This window comes from Hesperophylax consimilis, chromosome 12 (genome assembly GCF_061612785.1).
Source record: "Hesperophylax consimilis isolate HC1 chromosome 12, BYU_Hcon_1.0, whole genome shotgun sequence".
Classification (NCBI taxonomy): domain Eukaryota; kingdom Metazoa; phylum Arthropoda; class Insecta; order Trichoptera; family Limnephilidae; genus Hesperophylax; species Hesperophylax consimilis.
Window position 1 is genome coordinate 35287377 of NC_142847.1, and position 20020 is coordinate 35307396.

The 20020-nt window shown below is 37.6% G+C and overlaps 1 protein-coding gene across 1 annotated transcript in view; it reads right to left on the reverse strand.

Moving 5' to 3' along the window:
- Positions 1 to 20020, reverse strand: part of Hel89B (histone acetyltransferase 1) — a 90312-nt gene that overhangs the window by 8127 nt on the left and 62165 nt on the right. The window contains exons 14-28 of the mRNA XM_089637603.1: positions 17723 to 17900; positions 14985 to 15070; positions 14267 to 14448; positions 13862 to 13958; positions 13622 to 13767; positions 12635 to 12933; positions 10397 to 10602; positions 9545 to 9692; positions 8865 to 9073; positions 8382 to 8514; positions 7585 to 7820; positions 5039 to 5231; positions 3867 to 4162; positions 3030 to 3203; positions 2172 to 2494 (exon numbers count right to left, since the gene is read on the reverse strand). Coding sequence (XP_089493729.1) covers positions 2172 to 2494; positions 3030 to 3203; positions 3867 to 4162; positions 5039 to 5231; positions 7585 to 7820; positions 8382 to 8514; positions 8865 to 9073; positions 9545 to 9692; positions 10397 to 10602; positions 12635 to 12933; positions 13622 to 13767; positions 13862 to 13958; positions 14267 to 14448; positions 14985 to 15070; positions 17723 to 17900 — 2906 coding nt within the window. The remainder of the gene's footprint in view (positions 1 to 2171; positions 2495 to 3029; positions 3204 to 3866; positions 4163 to 5038; positions 5232 to 7584; positions 7821 to 8381; positions 8515 to 8864; positions 9074 to 9544; positions 9693 to 10396; positions 10603 to 12634; positions 12934 to 13621; positions 13768 to 13861; positions 13959 to 14266; positions 14449 to 14984; positions 15071 to 17722; positions 17901 to 20020) is intronic.

Genomic DNA, 20020 nt, shown 5'->3' on the forward strand with positions numbered 1-20020 from the left:
TTTGTGGTGGTTTTAAAATTATTAAATATTAAAAACCTTTATGCTTCATCTCACATTATAGATTACTAATAACAAAGCTACTGGACTAGTTTTATTACAACATTTTCATACAGAAATAATGCTGTTTTTGAGCAAATCCATTCAAATTAAGCGCCATATATCCATCTACATTCACAGCAAAAATCATTCCCATGGTGACTGCCGGTAGTGCACTGTTTTAGCGTACAACGGTGAAGACAAAATAAGTCAGTCATTAAAGATTTTAACGGCCAAAAGTATTATTAGTATTAGTAATCAGTCACTGTATTGCTGTCCGAAACGTTGGCTAAAGAAGGAGGTAGCACAACATGGTATAATACCCCAAAAATAAAACACTAAGAAAAAATAATGATTCATGGAAAAATGGCATTATTTTTGTTATTGTAGATTCTCAAAACTGATTGATTATTCATGAATAAATTGATTAAAATAAATAAAACGTGTTGTCTATTCATTGAAATACCTTAGTACATATAAACTCAAAAGTCTATCAATGTGTATACACTCACTACAGTCAAGTGAAATATTTAACAGCATTTGTTTTTCCGCATAAGGGCTCAATTGTCATCTGCCATGTTTCACCTTATTACAGTAGAACCCCGTTAATTCGAACGCCGATAATTCGAAAAAACGCGTAATTCTAAATTTTCGCCAAAAAAATTTCCGCAGAAAAATTTTTTCATACAAAATTTTTTTAAATTCGAAATTCGTTAATTCGTAATTCGAAATTTATTTTTGTACGAAAATTTGTTCGAGTAATTCGAAAAAACTTGATTTTTGCGAAAATAAATCATAATATTTCGTAAATCTGAATCTAAAAGTCAGCCGTGGCGGTAAAACGCCGAAAAATGTATTTTTACGTGGTTATACATCGTCCTAATAAGTATTATTATTATGTAAATCTGAATTGATTTACACTGGAATGTCATACTTTTTCAAATTTATTTCGAATATCCGAGTTTGAAGGGTCGAGAAAATACGTTGTACGCGGATATATGTCGTAGTTTTACGAGTTAACACCAAATATCTGAATTTAAAGAGTCGGCCGCGACAAAACTCGGCAGCGAAATTTCGATTTAGCGTAAATGTATCGTATATTTACGAATTTATATAGATTATTTGAATTTAAATGGCCCGCTGCGACGGAAATCGGAAGCGAAATCTCGATTTACGCGTAAATATATTGTATTTTTACGCATTTATTTCGAATATCTGAATTATAAAGGGCCCGCCGCTAAGGAAATCGGTCGAAAAATTTCGATTCACGCCGAAATATGACATATTTTTACGAATTTACTTCAAATATCTGAACTTAAAAGGCCGGCCGCGACGAAAAACTGCCGATAAAATTCGATTTACGCGGAAATATATCATATTTTTACGAATTTACATCAAATTTCTGAATTTAAAGGGTCGGCCGCGACGGAAATCGGCCGCGCATTCTCGATTTACACGGAAATATATCGCATTTTTACGAATTTAAATTCAGATATTTAAAATAAAGGGCCGGCAGCGACGGAAAATTATATCGTATTTTTACGAATATCTCAATTTAAAGGGTAGGCCGCGACCGAAATCGGCAGCGAAATCTCGATTTACGCGTAAATATATAGCATTTTTACGAATTTATTGCGAATATCTGAATTTAAAGGGCCCGCCGCTACGGTGACCGGCCGCGAAAATAAAGAAATAATTGGTATTAATACGAATTTACAACTAAAATACCACCCGGATTTGAAGAGGCGGCCGAAAAAATCGATTTTCGGCATATTTTTTAATTTTTTTTTTCATAAAATTTCGAATTATGTGGGAATTCGTTAATTCGAAATTTGATTTTTGATGTCCCGTGGATTTCGAATTAACGAGGTTCTACTGTACTTTAAGAGAAGCCCATTGTAATGAAGTTTACCACAGGCTATTGTGACCTTTGATCACAGGGACCTTTTTCCAATTAAGACGTGACATTGGCACTTAGGTAAATGGATGTTTCTTTGCCCTCTTCACATTTCCTACTACTATTGGCGCTTTCCACTTCCAAAAGCTGCGTGTGTCCCCCGAGGTGGTAGTATCATGTTACTAGGGTCGATAATTACTTTCCAAACTTAAATAGTACTAAATAAAACCAAACTTACTTGAGGGCGGGCAACTTAGCAGAGTGTTGTATATCATCCAGACTGGAGTGCTGCTGCGCCAGCTCTTGAATGACAGTGGCGTACTCCGGATGCTGGGGAGTGAGCACCAGCTTGGGATGGTTACAGACGTTCTGCAGATAGCGCAGAGCTTGGAAAACGTGCTGGTGGCCCTGCGGAAGGCCGTGGGGCATGTGCACGCGAGAGAAGTCCTCGTACAGGCGGCGTTGCAGAGGTGACAACTCGCAGTAGTAGTCCTGCGTTATCTTGGGAGGTAGCTCGGTGAGCACATCTTCTTTCATGCGGCGTAGGAGGAAAGGAAGAACCTGAAAAGGTAATCATCAACGATAGGGTTAATAATAGCTAGGTTAAAATTAAAACTGTAGGGTAAATTATAGGAAGTTTACATCTCCCGAAAATAATAACAACATTTACTTTTCCCTACATCTTTGTGAGAATGGTATCATTGTAAACTTGCGCGGCAAATATTTCATTCTCTCTCCAGTGGTCTCAGCCGCCGGTTTAGCCCTAAATCTTTTATTATACTTTTGTTCATAAAATTATTGTAACGTTAGTTTGTTGAAATAAATAAAATTTAAAATATTCGATTTCTGATTTTACACATCGAGAGTAACCACACAACCTTGGGTTCTGCGGATTGGAGAACCACAGAATCATCCAGCCAACAATCCATTTAAATTAGCGATAATTCACAATCCTCCAAAAAAACTATCAGCTTAACTGCTAAACTGATGTTCATGATGATTGACTTTTCATTATGATAATAATATGAGGGATAAAGAAATATTCACAACAAACTTTTTGTAGCATTGATTAAAACGTTAGGTTAAGTTGTTTTACCTGTCGATGCAGTGCCTCCATGGCCAGTGCCCCCGCCTCCTGGTGCTGCGGAGTGGCCTTGGGGTCCCGGGCGGCCAGTATGGGGCGGGAGTAGCGCGCCGTGAACTGTCGCTCCGTCCCCAGGAGTCCGGGCATCAGGAAGTCGAACAGCGACCACAGTTCTAGCACATTGTTCTGGAAGATAAAAAAACAACACACATAAACAGTTGGTCGATCAATAGACTGCAGAACTAATTTCATGGATATGTTACATTTCATAAGTGTCTACATAAAACTTACAATGTAATAGTGAATAATGACTTTTAACACTTTGAGATCTAATGTTATTACAAAAGAACATTGTTTAACTTCAGAAGCAAATTTATTTTGGGTATGGGTACCGCTGCTCCAGGAACCATTAATTTGATAACCAACACCTCTGCCGTAGGTCACCCCAAGTGCTTCGCTACATTTAGTGACTTAGCAGGGTTGTCTGGGTTCAAAGGGTGAGGTTTGTCTAGGTCTTGGTTGTGGATACCTTTGTCCACCAATTGCGTGGCGGGTCGGATAGGGAAAGGGCGGTTGAGGGAGACCTTTTGACCTCTCCAGCCGGACTCCCTCGACCCGTCACCTTGCCCCAAAGTGAGAGGGATGGATTCATACGTCTGTCACTTTTGGACACCTCCGATTCCTACCCATCCCTTATACCTTTTTCCTTCCCAGAACCTTCTCCTTCAAAAAAACTCCACACGTCATCACCAAAGATTAATAGGCTCCGGGACAAATTATTTTCTTCAGGGCCTATTGTGTGGAGGTAACGTAAATAAATAAACAAAATAAGAAGGTAATTTTCCTTACTTGTATGGGTGTTCCCGACAGGATCAGCCTGTGATTAGCAACCAGCATCTTGATGGCCTTGGAAGCCTTAGTCTTGCCGTTCTTGATGAAGTGTCCCTCGTCCAGAATGCAGTAGTTCCACTTGATGCTGGTGAAGAAGTCTATGTCCTTCCTGACAATGTCGTAGGATGCCACGATGAGGTTGTGATGCCTGAACTTAGTGCGCAGTCTCTCACGCTCGACGGGCGGCCCGGTGTAGTGCAGAGGGTTGAGATATTTGCTAGCAAGGAATTTCCTCACTTCGTACACCCAGTGACCTATGAAAAATATTGGAAAGGAATCAGTATAACAAGCTGAAATCAACTCTCAAGATCGTGAACAAAGAATTATCGGTGTACTGACTTTTGTTTAAATAGAAGTGAAGAAGTTGTGATGCATTGAATATTGCTGATACAACACAATTTACTTCACAAAAATTAAAAAAAAAAAACTGTTCTACTTCCTCATAAAAACCTTGTGGATTCAGGATTGGACAAAGACCTACCTCAAATTAATCTCCCAGTTTTTCTGATCCTTGGTGGCATCAACAACAACTATACAACAACATAAAACAACAACATAATGTAGGTAAATGGTTGTTATCAGTTGTGTAAAAGATAAAAAATGTTTATTAGTAAGGGGGTTAATTGCAGAGTCTTAAGAGACCTACTTGCCTTAATTTAACCAGTGATTCCTGAAAAATATGATTTAAGATTTTCACAGCCAAAAGTATTTTTGTTATTTGTTTTTGGGGTGTTATGCCGTGTTGCGCTAACTCCTTCTTTAGCCAACGTTTCGGACAACATTGCAGTGTCACACTACTGCCTTGATGATGGACACTGCAATGTTGTCCGAAACGTTGGCTAAAGAAGGAGTTAGCGCAACACGGCATAACACCCCAAAAACAAATAACAAAAAAAAAATAAAAAGTGATTCCTGATATTATTTGGAGTAAAAAACGACAAGTGGAAGAATTGAGAAAAAAATTAAAAATGAAATTAAATAATGTCATGAATGACTTTGTTAAAGTCGAGTACATCCTTTAACACCCTGCATATGTATTGTTGTTTTATCGTCTGTTAGAATTTATGGGTGTGTTAGTATGAAGCCTGTAAGTCAGATAGGATAATAGTATAGTAAGGTTAAGTTCCTACCAGTAAGTGTGGGGGGGCAAATGACCAGAGACGGAAGCGGGGGCCCGGCCTGGTCCCGGGGGCGCAGCTGGCGCTCGTGGTGATCCCCCGCCACCATGCAGATGGACTGCAGGGTCTTGCCGAGACCCATGTCGTCGCACAGCACGCCGTGCAGCTTGTACTTGTTGAGGAAGGCGAGCCAGTTTACTCCTGCCTGAAATATTCAATACTTGAATCAGAATATCTAAAAACTACACGAGTGATACAAATTCGACTTACTCTGTAAAATAATACATTTATAATTTGATTCTCCGAACCTCGATACAAGAAGTATAGTTTTTATTTCATGAAGAACAATTTCATAACAATTTTGCCGCTAACTAGTTCATATAGCCGTTCGTAGCCTCGGTAATAAATATTGTTCTGTGAATATTTTAAAACCAAGACTACTGAAATACAAAGTTCAAATTTTTTTAATTTATTTTTTTATAATAATCGCACACGAGTCCCAACTGCTCCCAACCGTCTGGAAAAAAGGAAATCATTGTGAGGAGTGAATGTAAAAAAAAAAAACAGTGCTAAGTATTTTTGGATAGTTGAAAGTTTAGTTTCATTGGCTCTTTGTAATAAAAAAGCCTGATTTTTATTACAAAACCAAGGTTTCCCACTTTTTTGTTTGTCTATCCCATAGACATATGAATATTAGTAGACCTGCCCTAAGTGATTAAAAGCGTATTTTTCCCCCCTCCCCTTACCGGTTCCATTGGAGCCGGCTGTGCTCGCGTATGGCCTCCCGTGAATTTAGAAAACGTGACGTTATCATTCTTGTGCGGACTGGCGTTGAGCTATGGTCGAGGCATCATCGGTTCATTTTACGAAATAACACGGCAAAATGGTGGCTTGTGCTATGAAAACTTGTAAAAATAGATGTGAAAAAGAGAATAAACCCAATTGTCGTATTACATTCCATATATAAGCATTATTTTACTTTATTTTAAGCTTATTCACATCGTATAATATGGATAAGTTGTAGAAACATATACTGTCACATCGAGATACGTCTGGACGTGAAACACAAAGCCGTTTGCATAAGAATCAGGGATGTGCCTTCCCCTTTTGCGCTTTGATAACATACATAATCGTATCATTTGGAACTTCTATTTTTTCATCTGTTATATCTTGCTGGAACTCCGTCGTATTAATAAAGGATAATAAACCAATCATTTTTAAATTTATTCCACTTTAATGGCGTTATTACTAAACGAGTTCTGAATTTTACACAACTCATAAACAACACTTAATATAGGATAAATGGTTGGTTATCAATTGTGAAAAATTGGTATGTTTGGAAGTAAAATTTGGATACAGTGAGCATGTTTGGAATGAAAAATGTATGTGTCATTAATACTGTCCGACGATATTTTTTACCTATTAAAATTAAAAATATTATATTTTTCTATCGCACGTCGCCACCGATCATATATTATCTTTGGAACATTCTATCACACGTCGCAACGGACCACGTGTTAGGTATGCGCGTTATTTCGCATGTACGGTACTGCTGGAACGAGAAGGAGTGGTGCATATCAGGTAATGCGCTAGGTTATACCGAGTGGCGATGTGTGATAGAAAAACATGTTTTTGTTTTTAATTGAAAAAGTGTCATCGGACGGCAAAATGATGTCCAAATATTTACTCCAAATACTCTTAGGAATCGCTGGTAAAAGCTGTGTGTATATAATTTCATTTGTTTTTTTAGTTGTTTTACATTTCTATTATCTTCTTAAAAGTGAAATGTTATATATTTTCTTAAAGATTTCATTATTTTGTTATTAATAGGAACAGAGCGATTGTGACAACCCTCCAACATTGGTCGAATGTAGCGATTCTCAAGTGTGCTCATGGTTGGTTGCTGGGAAGTAAATTATGAACATTTATAAAAGTGTCTTAACTAAATACGTAAACAAAATATTCGACTCTGAAAATAGAAGAATTTTTTTTGCCGAATTTGGACTTTGCAAATTTGTTTATAACGTGGCGAGTAATTTGCGCTCCCATATAAAAAGGTCTATTCATTCAAAAGCAGATTTTACTTTTAAGAACTAAATGGTGATATTATAATGCGAGATGCCTATTTACTGTCAGATTGATTTATTGACGAATCACAGTCAGCTTTCCTCTCTGCGTCCCGCAACTCTTGATTTGACCCCTCGCCTTTAACTTCTCGTCTATTAATATTCATATGTCTGTGGTCTATCCTATTATTTTTTAAAAAGAAAGAAAGACAGAAATTCACAGATTACAAATAAACTGACAATACTTTATAAACTTATTAACTACCCTACTGCCATCACTATAGTGGTAAAATGAGGCTTGTGCAATGATGGAGGAATTAACCCAGCAGAGAATAGAACCCGTGACACCTGTGTGGGAACCCGACACTTTGGATCACTCAGCTACTAATCGGTCCTTTAAAACAAATTTATACATACGGCGAGAATGTTGGAGACACTAACAATTTGCCTTCATATTATGTAAAGAGCTGAAAATTGGTTAATGATCTTTACCTGCTGATAAGAGCGCAGTTCAGCTTGCACCTCCACCGGCACCTTATAGTCTCCGATGGCCTTGGGGTTGAAAAGCTGCTCCAAGAACCCTCTGTCGCGCGCCCTCTGCAGCAGCAGCTCCCGAGGCAGACCATCTGGCTCCCGCACCGCCCCGTCCAGTGGCATCAGCTGAATCAGCGTGGCGAAGCAGTGCGTCGACATCAGGCGGACGGGCTCATCGTGGTCACTCATGCGACCTGGGGACATAGGACATTAGAATTCAATGGTATAATGCATTGAAATAGATAGCAAATAACTGAGAAGGCCGGTGGCCATGAAGATAACTGACTGAGGCTCTTCTTCCACAAGGATCCAAAAGTATCCGATACTCGTCGATTAAAGTATCTTGGGAACTACCGCCATACATCTACGAGCAGGTTTGTATACAGGCACACGTTGTGGATATTTTATAAACTCGTCGGCGACCAGGTTGTTCCGACTCACGTCTTCGAGAATTAATACATGGCATCAATGCTTGTGCTTTAGATCAATGCTAGGAACAAAACAGTCAACATAAAATGACAGGATATAAAAATGACAGCTACAGCAAATGTTTGGTTGTAAGTGAGAATATGAAAGCATTCTAGTTTTAATATTTCGAGAATTCTACAATGATTGGTGACGGACGGTGTGGGGCAAGTTGTTTGCGACGTGAGTACACAACACGAGTATTGGACACTTGAGTATCACCGTGGAAGAAGGGCCCTAGTGGAATCGGCACAGAGAATATTTTGACAAATGTTTTATAAAGTATTCACCTAGTAGTGGCACAACCAGCAGTACAATATAAGGAACTATGTTGATCTGCAGCTTGTCTACAATGCAGGCCAGAGCCTCTGCAGCCCCCTGTCTTCTTCTGTCATGTTCTATGGCTCCAAGCATCGGTAGTATCTGAGGGAGATAACAAATTAATAAACTACATTTTTATAATATACTACTATGTAGTTTAAGAAAAGGTCTTTTAAAAGATAGCAAATGAATATTTCCAAAATATATAGCTTATAGAATAAACCACATTTTTGATCCAGGTTGAGTACCGTTTGACCTACGCATTCTGCGAAATTGAGATTTGAATCCTGGTGCCGCACAATCACACACGTGTGCGTCAGCCGCACCGCGGGCTTGACTTTCCAAATAACATACATGTGCATCAGCCGGTAAAAAATTAAGAAAGAGTTAATTTGAAATAGGAGAGGAATTCAAATTGGAAGAAAGCATTAATTAATCAATACGGTTCATACCTTCTCCACCACCACCATCATGACCTTGGGCGAGGCGATATGCGCCAGGGTGGCCAGGCAGCGAGCGGCCATATGCCTGGTGGCCTTGTACTGGTGGTCCAGCAGGGTGGTCAGCCCCTCCAGGCGCTGCAGCAGCTGGGGCAGCAGGGACCTGGCCACGTAGGGGGCCACCACCTCCAGGACTTGCAGGGCGGTGATCAGCTCCTCAGCTGGAAGAGGAAATAAGAGGTTTTGAATGTATTTTAATGAATGAAGCATGTCTATTATTTCAAATAAGTAAAATTTTCAGTATTATATTTGTCTTCGAGATATTTACCAAAATTTACCTGTCATATGGGTTAAAGTTTAGTACCTTTATGACACTTCTTCTTTTGTGTAATAGATGGTTAGAGGGGACTTCTGGGTCTACAAGCTAGTCTTGGGCTTCAGGTGTCGTCAATCACGACGTGCAATGGAGCGGGCATTTGTTGACCACATGTTCGGTAGTCTGCACCGCACCGTATTCATACATTTATGATACAAGTCTCTTACTACTTTTGGTATTAACTTTTAGTTAGGCTCTTAAGTTGAGTTGTTTGACAAGTTGTTAAGCTTAACGGTTATAAAAATTTAAACTAACGCTGACATAATATTTCACCACAAAGTGTAAATGTAACGAGATACAAAATAGAAGTAGATACCATTCTGGTGAGGACCCGGAGAAAATGACAGCATGATGATCTCCCATAGTCGAGGCAGCTTCTCCGGTAACTCCTCACCAAAGTCAGTGGTCAGGCTGATCAGAGCAAAGGTGGCTCCACGCCTTTGGATTCTGCATTGCTTCTGTGTCTGGAAAAAGAACATTATTTTTGCATATTGTGATTTTTCATTAATATGAAACATTCATTGAAACCAAAAATTCCACTTTATGTAATATGCGCAACATTACACGTAATTCAAAATTTTAAATGAAATAAATTGTCATTTTGAATATCATTTCCTGTGAAGTTCTGCTCAGCAAATAAAATCTTCATACCCTCTGAATGAAAACTGAAAGTTAGAGACAGAAAATTTTATAAAATATTTTTGTTTTTATTTAAGACCAGCTGTACCCCGCCACGCGTAAACAATAAAGCGTTTTGTTTTTATGTCCAGCAGAGGTGACATCTATATAATATATAGGTACATAAAAACACACGCACATTCAAATGCAACGTTGTGTCAAAATTTCAAAGCAATCGGTGAAGAAGTTTCTCAGATTTAACATTTTTAACAAACGAACATTTACTTTTTTCTTAATATTGAAGATAGATGAATATATATCTATAAATTATTTTACCATCAATCATCAAAAATACTAAGTTCGTCCTGCGTAACTCTGGTTCCATGAACTCAAATTTGCTTTCAAAAGAATTCCGACTGTTCTGTGATTTCAGTTAGATTCTAATATATTTGGTTAAGAGGTCTTTAACCAGACATTTGGAGTAAAAGATATAAATGTCATTTTGGTATCTGGTGACATTTTATTCAGTTCAATAGGGATAGTAGCCTACCTCATCCTCAGTGGGGAACAACTCCTCCAGGGGAATGTCGGTGGCGGGGGGTCTGCCGGGGCCGCGCTGTCCACTGGGCCCCGGTGTGGAGCAGGAGTTGGGGGCCCCCGAAGTGCTCACCACACTAGCCGACCTCTTGAATGCAGCTCTCTCTGCCTGCCGTTGCTGAGAGAACAGGGTCAGGATGCCGTAGCGACTGGGGTCTTCTGAAATTGTAAGGTTTACATGATTGTATGACGTATGCCCATTCTATATTATACATTGGGAACGTGGTACAGTGAAACTTTTACCCATCGTTTTTGAAGGGTCCTATTGAAACAAACTCCGAATGCGGGAAAACAATGGTTGCGGGCTACATTAATATTTAATATTTAAAAAAAAACATACATATTCTCTATTCAATACCACGAATGAGCCAATAACTTTTTTAATATTTTTTTCAGTTGAACAGCACAAGCCGCTTTGATTGGTGCTTTCAAAATGTGAAATTGACCAATAGACTGCTTGTATTTATTGATTGCTTGTCAGTACTGCAAATGAACCATCCCCAGTACAAAAGCAAGCAAGAGCGCATATATCCCTAGATAGTTTTTTGTGCCTCCTGAACATTTTAAATGGATATTCCCCGGTATTGGACTTACACCAATGATATTATGTCACGGAAATAATTCCTACTGTGAAAAAGAATTATTTTCCTTACTTCGACTGGCAACATTTTTTGGTGAATTTGGGTTGGCGCCGTTTCCGGTGGGAGGAAACTTCTTGAATGGACGCCGAAGAAAGAAACAACGGGATTCGATTATGTCGGATAATCAAGGAGATTGTTCTGTGATTCGCTGTTGACGGGAGTTCGGCTGGTTGTTTATCATTATTCTGTATCGCTGTAAGTACGGAGTGCGTTTCCACAGTGGTTTATGTGAATACTTCAAGAAGCAAGTAATATTGTAATCATGTCGGATCAATCTTACAACCCTGACTCCATTATGAACTGGCCCATGGCTTCATTACTGCCGAGGGATTGCTACACCCCATTCCGAGCGATGTCTTGAGCTTCTCCGCACCACAACTTCTTGGCGAATGTGACCGCTGACATTTCAATGGACATCCATCAACTCGCTCGACACATGGTCAAGAACGAAGAACAAAGGTCGAAGAATGAAGAAAAGCAGGTTGTTAGTTTAGCTCAAATTTCACAGGTCCACAGGTATGTTGTTTGGTTTAATTTTGTCTTGCAATTGCTAAGCTAAGTCATGGTTTGTTTTTGATTAAATAAACATTGTATGATTGATCTTGGCCGATTTTTCATTTCATAACTAAAAAATGGAACCTTTCTTTTGTACAATGACAGCGCCAGCCTTGACCCACTATAACCTGGGAAGATCTCATATGCCCCGGCAATACCTTTTTACTTAAGATTTGAAGCCCCGTGCTTCATACGTTATAATTATTTTCAGACATAAATGAATGTGTATAAAAATGCCACGCTTCCTAAATGCTTGACTACATCAATGTGTTTTTTTCCCACTTTTTTGACAATTTTTTATCTGAAAAATATGCACTTTTTTTTCACAAGACGGTTAATTCATTTTAAAATTTAATTTTTTTTTAAAACTAGAGAGTAAAAGGATAATCGCATGCGTGCACCGCTGTGAATGTCTAACGACAACTAATGTCAAAAGCGGCCGCTGGCAGCGATCGATTGAGTAAAATAGTAAAAAAAAACTGAGTGCTTTAAATGATTAGTGCAGAAAAACGAAGCATAGAGGACGCCATCTATTTTTGCGAGTATGAAATTAATGCACGAATAGAGGAAATAAATGACATTTGTGGAAAAAAGATTATTCGAGGAATAATCGATCGAGATTTCACCGTAAAGAGGTTGACAAAGTGAAATCAATATAACAAAATGGTAGACACAATATAAAATAAATTAGTCAAAGAACTGAAGAAGACGTAATAAAGGAAGACAAATGTACCTAGTAGAAATATTCACAGTAATAATGTTCCTAACCTAACCTAAATATAATAAAATTATTTATTGTTATTGTGTTATATATTTGAGTACTTTCCACTGTGCGACAATTAACTAGTAATATTTTGGGAGGGAACGTTTTGATAGGAAACATTTTTAAACTGGGAACTAGAGACATTTTTAACAGCCACGAGCATTAACACCTAAATGGCTGAAATGAGTATGTATAGTTTGTTCAGGCTGCAGCAAAAGCAAAAAAAACTCACTCAAATAACTACCGCATTCGCTGTCCTCCAGATCCCCGTTGGTCTTATCGTCGATTTTGGGCGAGAACTCTGCGTCACTCCGTAGGAACGTGCACAGATTGCTGAGCACCTTCACGTTGGGGCACGGCAGCCGGCAAACGCACTGTTTCAGCAGCTCCGCCAGGTTGTCCGCTGAGATCCTCTGCAGCTGCTCGTTCTCTTCTTTCTTGATGGATTCCATCAGAGGCTTGATCACGGGGTTCAGTTTCTCGGGGAGCGCGTGGAGATTGGCGCACGCTCCGGCAAGTGCTGCTAAGGTGCTGAAAATAGAAGTAAAGTATATTGCTACATATTAAAAAAAATGTCATTCTTTTATCATATTTGTTATTTTTTGTGACATTTTCGCTGTTTTTATCATATTTATACTTTCCATTTCGTCACTTTTACGTTTCATTTATAAGGTTCCACCAATACCAGATTACTAGGAGTTTTTATTGCTTGAAATTCTGGGACTAAATATCATTATATTTACTCCTCCTTGTCCAAAATTTTAAAGGATGGTAATAATGTGGATTCTTCAGTGGAAATCTCTAATTAATCACTTAATAAAGATTGTTGCTGAGGTACTTCAGTCGTGTAAAAAGTTAGCAATATAGATGTATATAATTTTATAAACTATTCATATGTAAAAGCTCTTTGGCTGTCAAAACATTACAATTGGGTTTCTTCAAAATTTTGGTTTTTTTTATACAATATTTGAACGGGAAGAACTAATTCACTCTTCAATAAAACTCTGGGAACAAACAATACAATGTGGTAGTTATAATTGAACTTAGACAGCCATTAGGCTAGTGTCCTTATTTAGCAGGCGGTAGTAATAATGTTGAGCCTCTGACCATGGCAGCAATGGTATTTGTCGATCTCTGTATTATCGACAGCTCTACCTTACTGTTACAAGTGCCATCTGTAAATAATACCTCAAACTAATATCTAGGATACCACACTTACGAAACGTTCAAGGTGTTCTGCTCCTTGGAACATTGCAGCGCAGATGCCAGAATGGATTTTCTTCTGTCTTCAAGGGACTGAGATATTTTGTTCTTTTTCATCTTGGACTTGGTTATCAAATCTTCCACTCCGCAAATTTGTACAACCTGAAATGAATACATTTACATATCATTTAATGTAATACATGTTAAAGTCAACTCAATTATATGAAGGTATAGCAATTTGTGAGGAAATAATTACCTGATCTAGACTATTGATATTCTGGTTTTCCTCATTTTCTGGAGTTATGTTGTAGTGCCGCAGCATGGCGAGGAAATCTCTTGTCTCTTGAAGGATCCTGGGAAGAAAAAACATTTAGAACACCTTTTAGTGATAGTGTGATTTTAATGGATCTGCCTGTTGTCTGTGGAGCTACAGACTAGAGAAACTGGCTATGTATTTAGATCTGTTCATTAATATCAGTAGTTTTAGTATTTATGATATAATAAATATATTTGTACAGCGCCTTGAGGTGATTTTTCACTTCAGGCATATCAGATACACCCACAACACACTTATGTCCTTCTACCACAGAGATATGCATACATGATAAAAAGCAGACCTCCTGAACGTAAGGTAAACTAAGGTGAGTAAGGTAAAGCTAACCTAGTGCAGGTGACGGCTATCTCATCAAAGTATATGGGCGTGGTGAGGCAGTGATGCAGCTTGGACACCAGGTCAGGGGGTGCGGGGCGCACGCTAGGGTCCAGGCGTGCCCAGCCAGACACCACCAGCCCCACCACCAGGCGCTGCAGGGCGCTCTTGGAGGACAGGTATACCAGCAACACCTGAAATACAAAAACTGAATCAATTTTTGGACTAGGTAGGATCCAGATTACGGCCCTGATAAAGCTTGTGCATAATGGAAATCTAGCTGATATCTAAAATATTAATAAATGATGGTGTTAAAATTGAAAAATCACTGCATTTCAATTTGATTCCATTCAAATAGATGTTTGGTAAAAATTCAAATGTTTGATTTTCTAAGGACGGGTTGTTGCGGAGAATATGAATAATTCTTCAAATTTCAAAATTAGTTTTCAAGTTCTGTGAAGCAACTAGCCTATAATGATATAATAACGTAACTTCAAAAGGACTTTCACAGAACCCGAAAATGAAAGTTTAAATTTGATGAATTGTTCAAATTCTGTGAAACAACCCATCCTTAAGCTGTAAACTTCACCCGCCATAACACAGAGGCATCCCTAGTAGCATGGCGGTTGAAATTACATTCAAAATGTATCATCCAATGTAAATTTTCTTTGAAATAAAATAAAATAAATATAAAAACAATATCGGAGCAATAATTTTGTGTAAAATTTACCTTTATGTAGCAGTTTACAGGACTATCAATCTCAGGAGTGTAGACAATGTTGGGGGCAGGCTTGATGATGTAACAGGACAGCAGACCTAGAAAAAAAGTTACAAAAGATATCTGTTAAAAGTTAGGACTTGGTGAATAGAAGGTAGATTCTTCATTGTAAATAAAGCACTTTTAAGCAGTTGAATTCCATCGATTTATTGTTATGTTTTTGAGGTGAAACTTCTTTACGCGCGTCATGCAATTTCGAGGACCGGAGTAAAACCGACTCATGACCGTCACGAAAAACCGTGATCATTTCGCTATAGGAGCCTAGCTAATATTATATACCTAGTTTAGGTCACTCTCCAAACTCAGCTTCGCGGTCTAGAGGCAGAGCGCCCGACTGTCGTCGTGAAGAACCGAAGTTCGATCCCCGCTTTAACTAATTTTGTTTTTCTTTTTGTGATTTTTTTAATGCGAGGAAAAGTGATAAAATGCTCTCGTGCTGCGACTTTTAGATATTTTGACTATATGATACTTTGGTCGAAATATAGCTTACAAATCGAGCCGGTAGAGTCGCTCGGTATTTTGATTAATTATTTTTATTTTGAATCATTAAAATTACTAATCAAGGCCGATAACGTGACTAATTACCCTCGCAGACGTGCGTGACAAGTTTTTTTAGTAAAAAACACAGCCGTAAGTGAGTTTTTCAAAATTTAGAAATGTTTTTCAAATTCAGACTCCATACGGGTATGAGACTGTTAAAACACAATAGATCTTTTCCAAAACGGACAAATATACGGAAATATTTTGAAAAACGACAGATATGACTTCACACTGCCGATATATCTTCGATTCGACCCTATACAGGGTGTATCGGCACTAACCCGACAAACTTTAACCAGCTATTCCTTAGCACATTTGGAGTAAAAAATGTTATGGGCACTATGCTGTCCGGTAGCATTTTATTTTCAATTAAAAACAAAAAAATTAAAAATTTCCACACTACATCACTGTCATTGGCATTGCTTTTCGTGTTCAACAGCTGTTATAAGCAAGTATGTCGAAAAGCGTCTTCGCTCTTTCGCACACACTAAATAATAATAGTTAAAAATGAGACGAATGGTGCCGTACTATTTCGTTGTGATTGTAAAAGTGCGCCAATATAGGTACACACGTGCATTATTCAACGGAATTCGAATAAAATATTGCCAGATGGGTTTTCAAACTTTGACAAAGGATAAAACAGTGGTGACATGTGGTGAAAATATGAATAGTAAATTTTTTATTAAAAAAAAACGTTACCCGACAGCAAAGTCCATATAAGATTTTTTACTTCAAATATGCAAAGGAATAGCTGGTTAAAGTTTGTCGGGTACGTGCCGATACACCCTGTATAAAGCGTTAACGAGACGTTATGTGATATTATTCATTTGCCGTGTTTGAAAACGAAAATTTACGCGGGACAAGTCAATTGAGGAGTACACGTTGTATACGCGGTTCTCGTCGCGCGAGATACCTCTCCTCGCGGTCTAGAGGCAGAGCGTTCGACACTCGTTATGCAGGACCCGGGTTCGAATCCCATATTTTTATAACTTTTTTTTTTTTTATCACATGCTACTTATAAATATGTCAATAGACAGAAAAAAAGAGAGAATGAAATGAAAAGAGAGAGAGAAGAATACTAAAAGTTTCACTTCCGTCGTGCGTAGGCTTGCCACACACTGTATTTTTAAAGTTTACATTGCTACTGATACTGATGAAGTTACTCAACTAACGGACAGCGAATATAATAATTACTTGGTGTTTATTAAGCTAGAGATATCGAGGAGAAGTGAAGTTCAGACCTTAAATAACCTAGTTTCACTGCCCGTAGAGAAGGGATTAAACAACAATTCATTATTTGCTAGCTACTCCACTAGCGTCATCTATATTTTAAATCAGTTCAAATCTTCAAATCTGTATTCATTTTATAATTGATTTGAAACTCAGAGCAAATTCGGACAATATCTATGCACATTTACGTGCTTCCCAAACTGGATTCTAATATTCATAAATGTACTTGACATATTAAATAGACGGGAGTCCACTTATTCAAAATATATTCCTCAAAGTCATTGTTTTGATGTAGTCTAGGGGTTAGCAGACCGTGGCTCTTTGCAATGCATTGGCAGCTCTTCTGACATCAACTCCAATTCCAACTCCGCTCAACCAGCCGCCATGAGATGGAGATAGCTAAACGAACTTTGACTCCTTCCTTTTTTCTTTTTTTCGAACCATTTTAGAATTAGATGGCCCTCAGATACATTTGTATTCCGGTTTCCTTGACAATCAATTTCACTTCAATCAACAATTATTGGTTATTATATATATTTTAAATAAAATAAGCAATTGATTGATTGAAATACTAGTACATATTAAATTATTTAGCGGGTTGAGAGCGTTGCTTAAGCCGACGTAGCTTAGTGGTTCAGAACACCTAACCGGATATCAGAAGGTGCGGGTTCAATTCCCGTTGGCAGCATTTATTTTTACTTGAGAGATATTTTCAATTTATATGGATATTTCAGGTGAGTAATTATTGCTTATAATAATTTGTTATCCTTTGCTCCATGCATAAAAATATAATAATAAATATAATATAATCAGTTTATCATTAAAAAATAATATTATTTGTCGACCACAACAAAAATAAAATTGGCAATATAAATTGAAACATATAATGTTTACAAATTTGTTGAAAAAATGGTATTTACCCAACATCCTGGCAGAAATGCATCTGGTCCTGGTGACGTTCCCTTCCCTCACCGCCAGCGAGGTGGTCTCGCTGCCCCCCACGTACCACCGCTGCGCCAGGGACACCCCGTTGGCAGTCAGGGCCGCCTCGTCAGACAGACCCTGGCCCACTGCCAGCGCCTCGTGGATGGCCTTATCCTGCACAAACATACATTATAAACGATTACGAATAACCTGATAATATTTTAAAAACTAGTACTATATACTTTTATTATAAATGGAAGATGTTGCTTGTGCAATGATTATAGACTGACAATTTACTGGGTGGGTGCCAGATGCATTTATCAACTCAGCCAAGTCAAACCAAATTCCTTACAAAGGAATCTTTCTGAAGAGTGTTTTAAAATGGATTTCCATAAACATTATTAGATTTATAGCACATTAGATGAAGTCCCCAGTGTTGCCTCGGATTTACTCAGAGTTGTTCGAAATCAGATATTCAGTATTTTTCCTCTTATTTTGAATTTAAGGGGTGAGAAAAGGGGGTGGGGTGGATTTCAAAATCTCACATAGATAGTGACCTTTCTATTGTTTTGAAGGTTAAGTGAGCTAAATTTCATCAATCTTGGATTAAAACTGTAGATTGTTATAAAAAACAAAGCCACCGCCGGCCGCTATAGACACTCTTCTTTAAATATATATAAAATAGATAGATAGAAGAGAGATACATAGAAGATAGATTAGCTTTACTATTTTGTCTGAGTTTCAACACTTTTTGGGCAAATAATTACAAACAATATTTATTAATTTAAACGCCCTGACGGGCTTTTACATATGTATTATATATTTTACATAATTTATACCTGACAACAGAAGGTTTTTATTTTTAAAACATCAACACAAAATTTTTTTTTTTTTCATGTTCACAACATATCTACAAGAAAACAACAAATATACGCAATCGCTCTTTAAATATGCTACATAAAAATGTCATTCAGGTATCTTTTGAACACAGGCAAACTTATATTAAATATGTCGATATTTGAGGTGAATTTGTTTCCAAGTGTGTGAAAGCGAGAAATAGGTGCGTATATGTGATAGTCGGTACTAAAGTTATTGTTGCAGAATAATACATTTTGCCTAGTTGCTCGAGTAGGTACTCTGAAATCTATGAGTTGCAGGAGTTCACAACAGTCTAGTTTGGAGTGAATAATCTTAAATAAAAAAGTTAGGTCATTTATTTTTCTTCTGTTTTCTAGTGAATGTATTTTAAGTGTATTTAGTAAGAATGTATAGTTTATGTGTTGAATAGGTATGTGTAATTTGAAGTTAATAAATCGTAAAAATTTGTGCTGCACACATTCAATATTTTTTATATGAATCTGGTAGTATGGGGATCACACTATTGAATTGTATTCTAACAAGCTGCGTACTAGCGACAGATACCCGATTTTTATAACCTCCAACGAGTCGAAGTCTTTGATGGTTCTGATTATAAATCCCAGTCTCTTCATACCTTTGTTAGTTATTTGTTGTATGTGATTTACAAAATTTAATTGAGTGTCAAACATAACTCCAAGGTCATTTCGTTGACTTTTTCTATGATTTCGCTTGCTATTGTGTATGTGAATAATAGTGGGGTCTTTGTTCGACAAAATGTTAATGTCTTACATTTATCAATATTGAGGAATAAGTTGTTAGGTATACACCAATTATGAAATTTGCCAATGTTTGACTGTAAGATTAGGCAATCGCTTATATTAGATATTTTTTTTGTATAATTTGATGTCATCGGCAAAAAGCAGAACTTCTACATCGTCAAAACAATTTATAATATCATTTATAAATATAAGAAAGAGAATGGGGCCGAGGTGACTCCCTTGCGGTAGGCCACTAGTTGCATGAAATAACTTACATTTGGAATATTTAATTTTGACAAATAAAATTCTGTTAGACAAGTAACTCGAGAACCAATCCAAAAACTTGCCTCTCACTCCCAATGCATACAGTTTACTAAGCAATAATTTATGGGAACGAGGGATTCAAAAATTTTTGAAAGTGTTGATTGTATATATATAGGACGGTAGTTTTTTATGTCTGTGTCATCACTTTTTTTGAAAGGGGTAATAAAACTAGATTTCCAACAGGTTGGAAAATGTCCAGAAGAAAGTAAGTGGTTAAATAGTGCGGCGAGTGGACCTGATATTGCATGTGTGCATTGTTTGAGAAATATTGGCGGTATTATTATCTGGGCCCGCAGATTTTTTAGAGTCGAGGGAAAGGATTTTGTTTAGACATGATACCCGTGTAATGCGGTA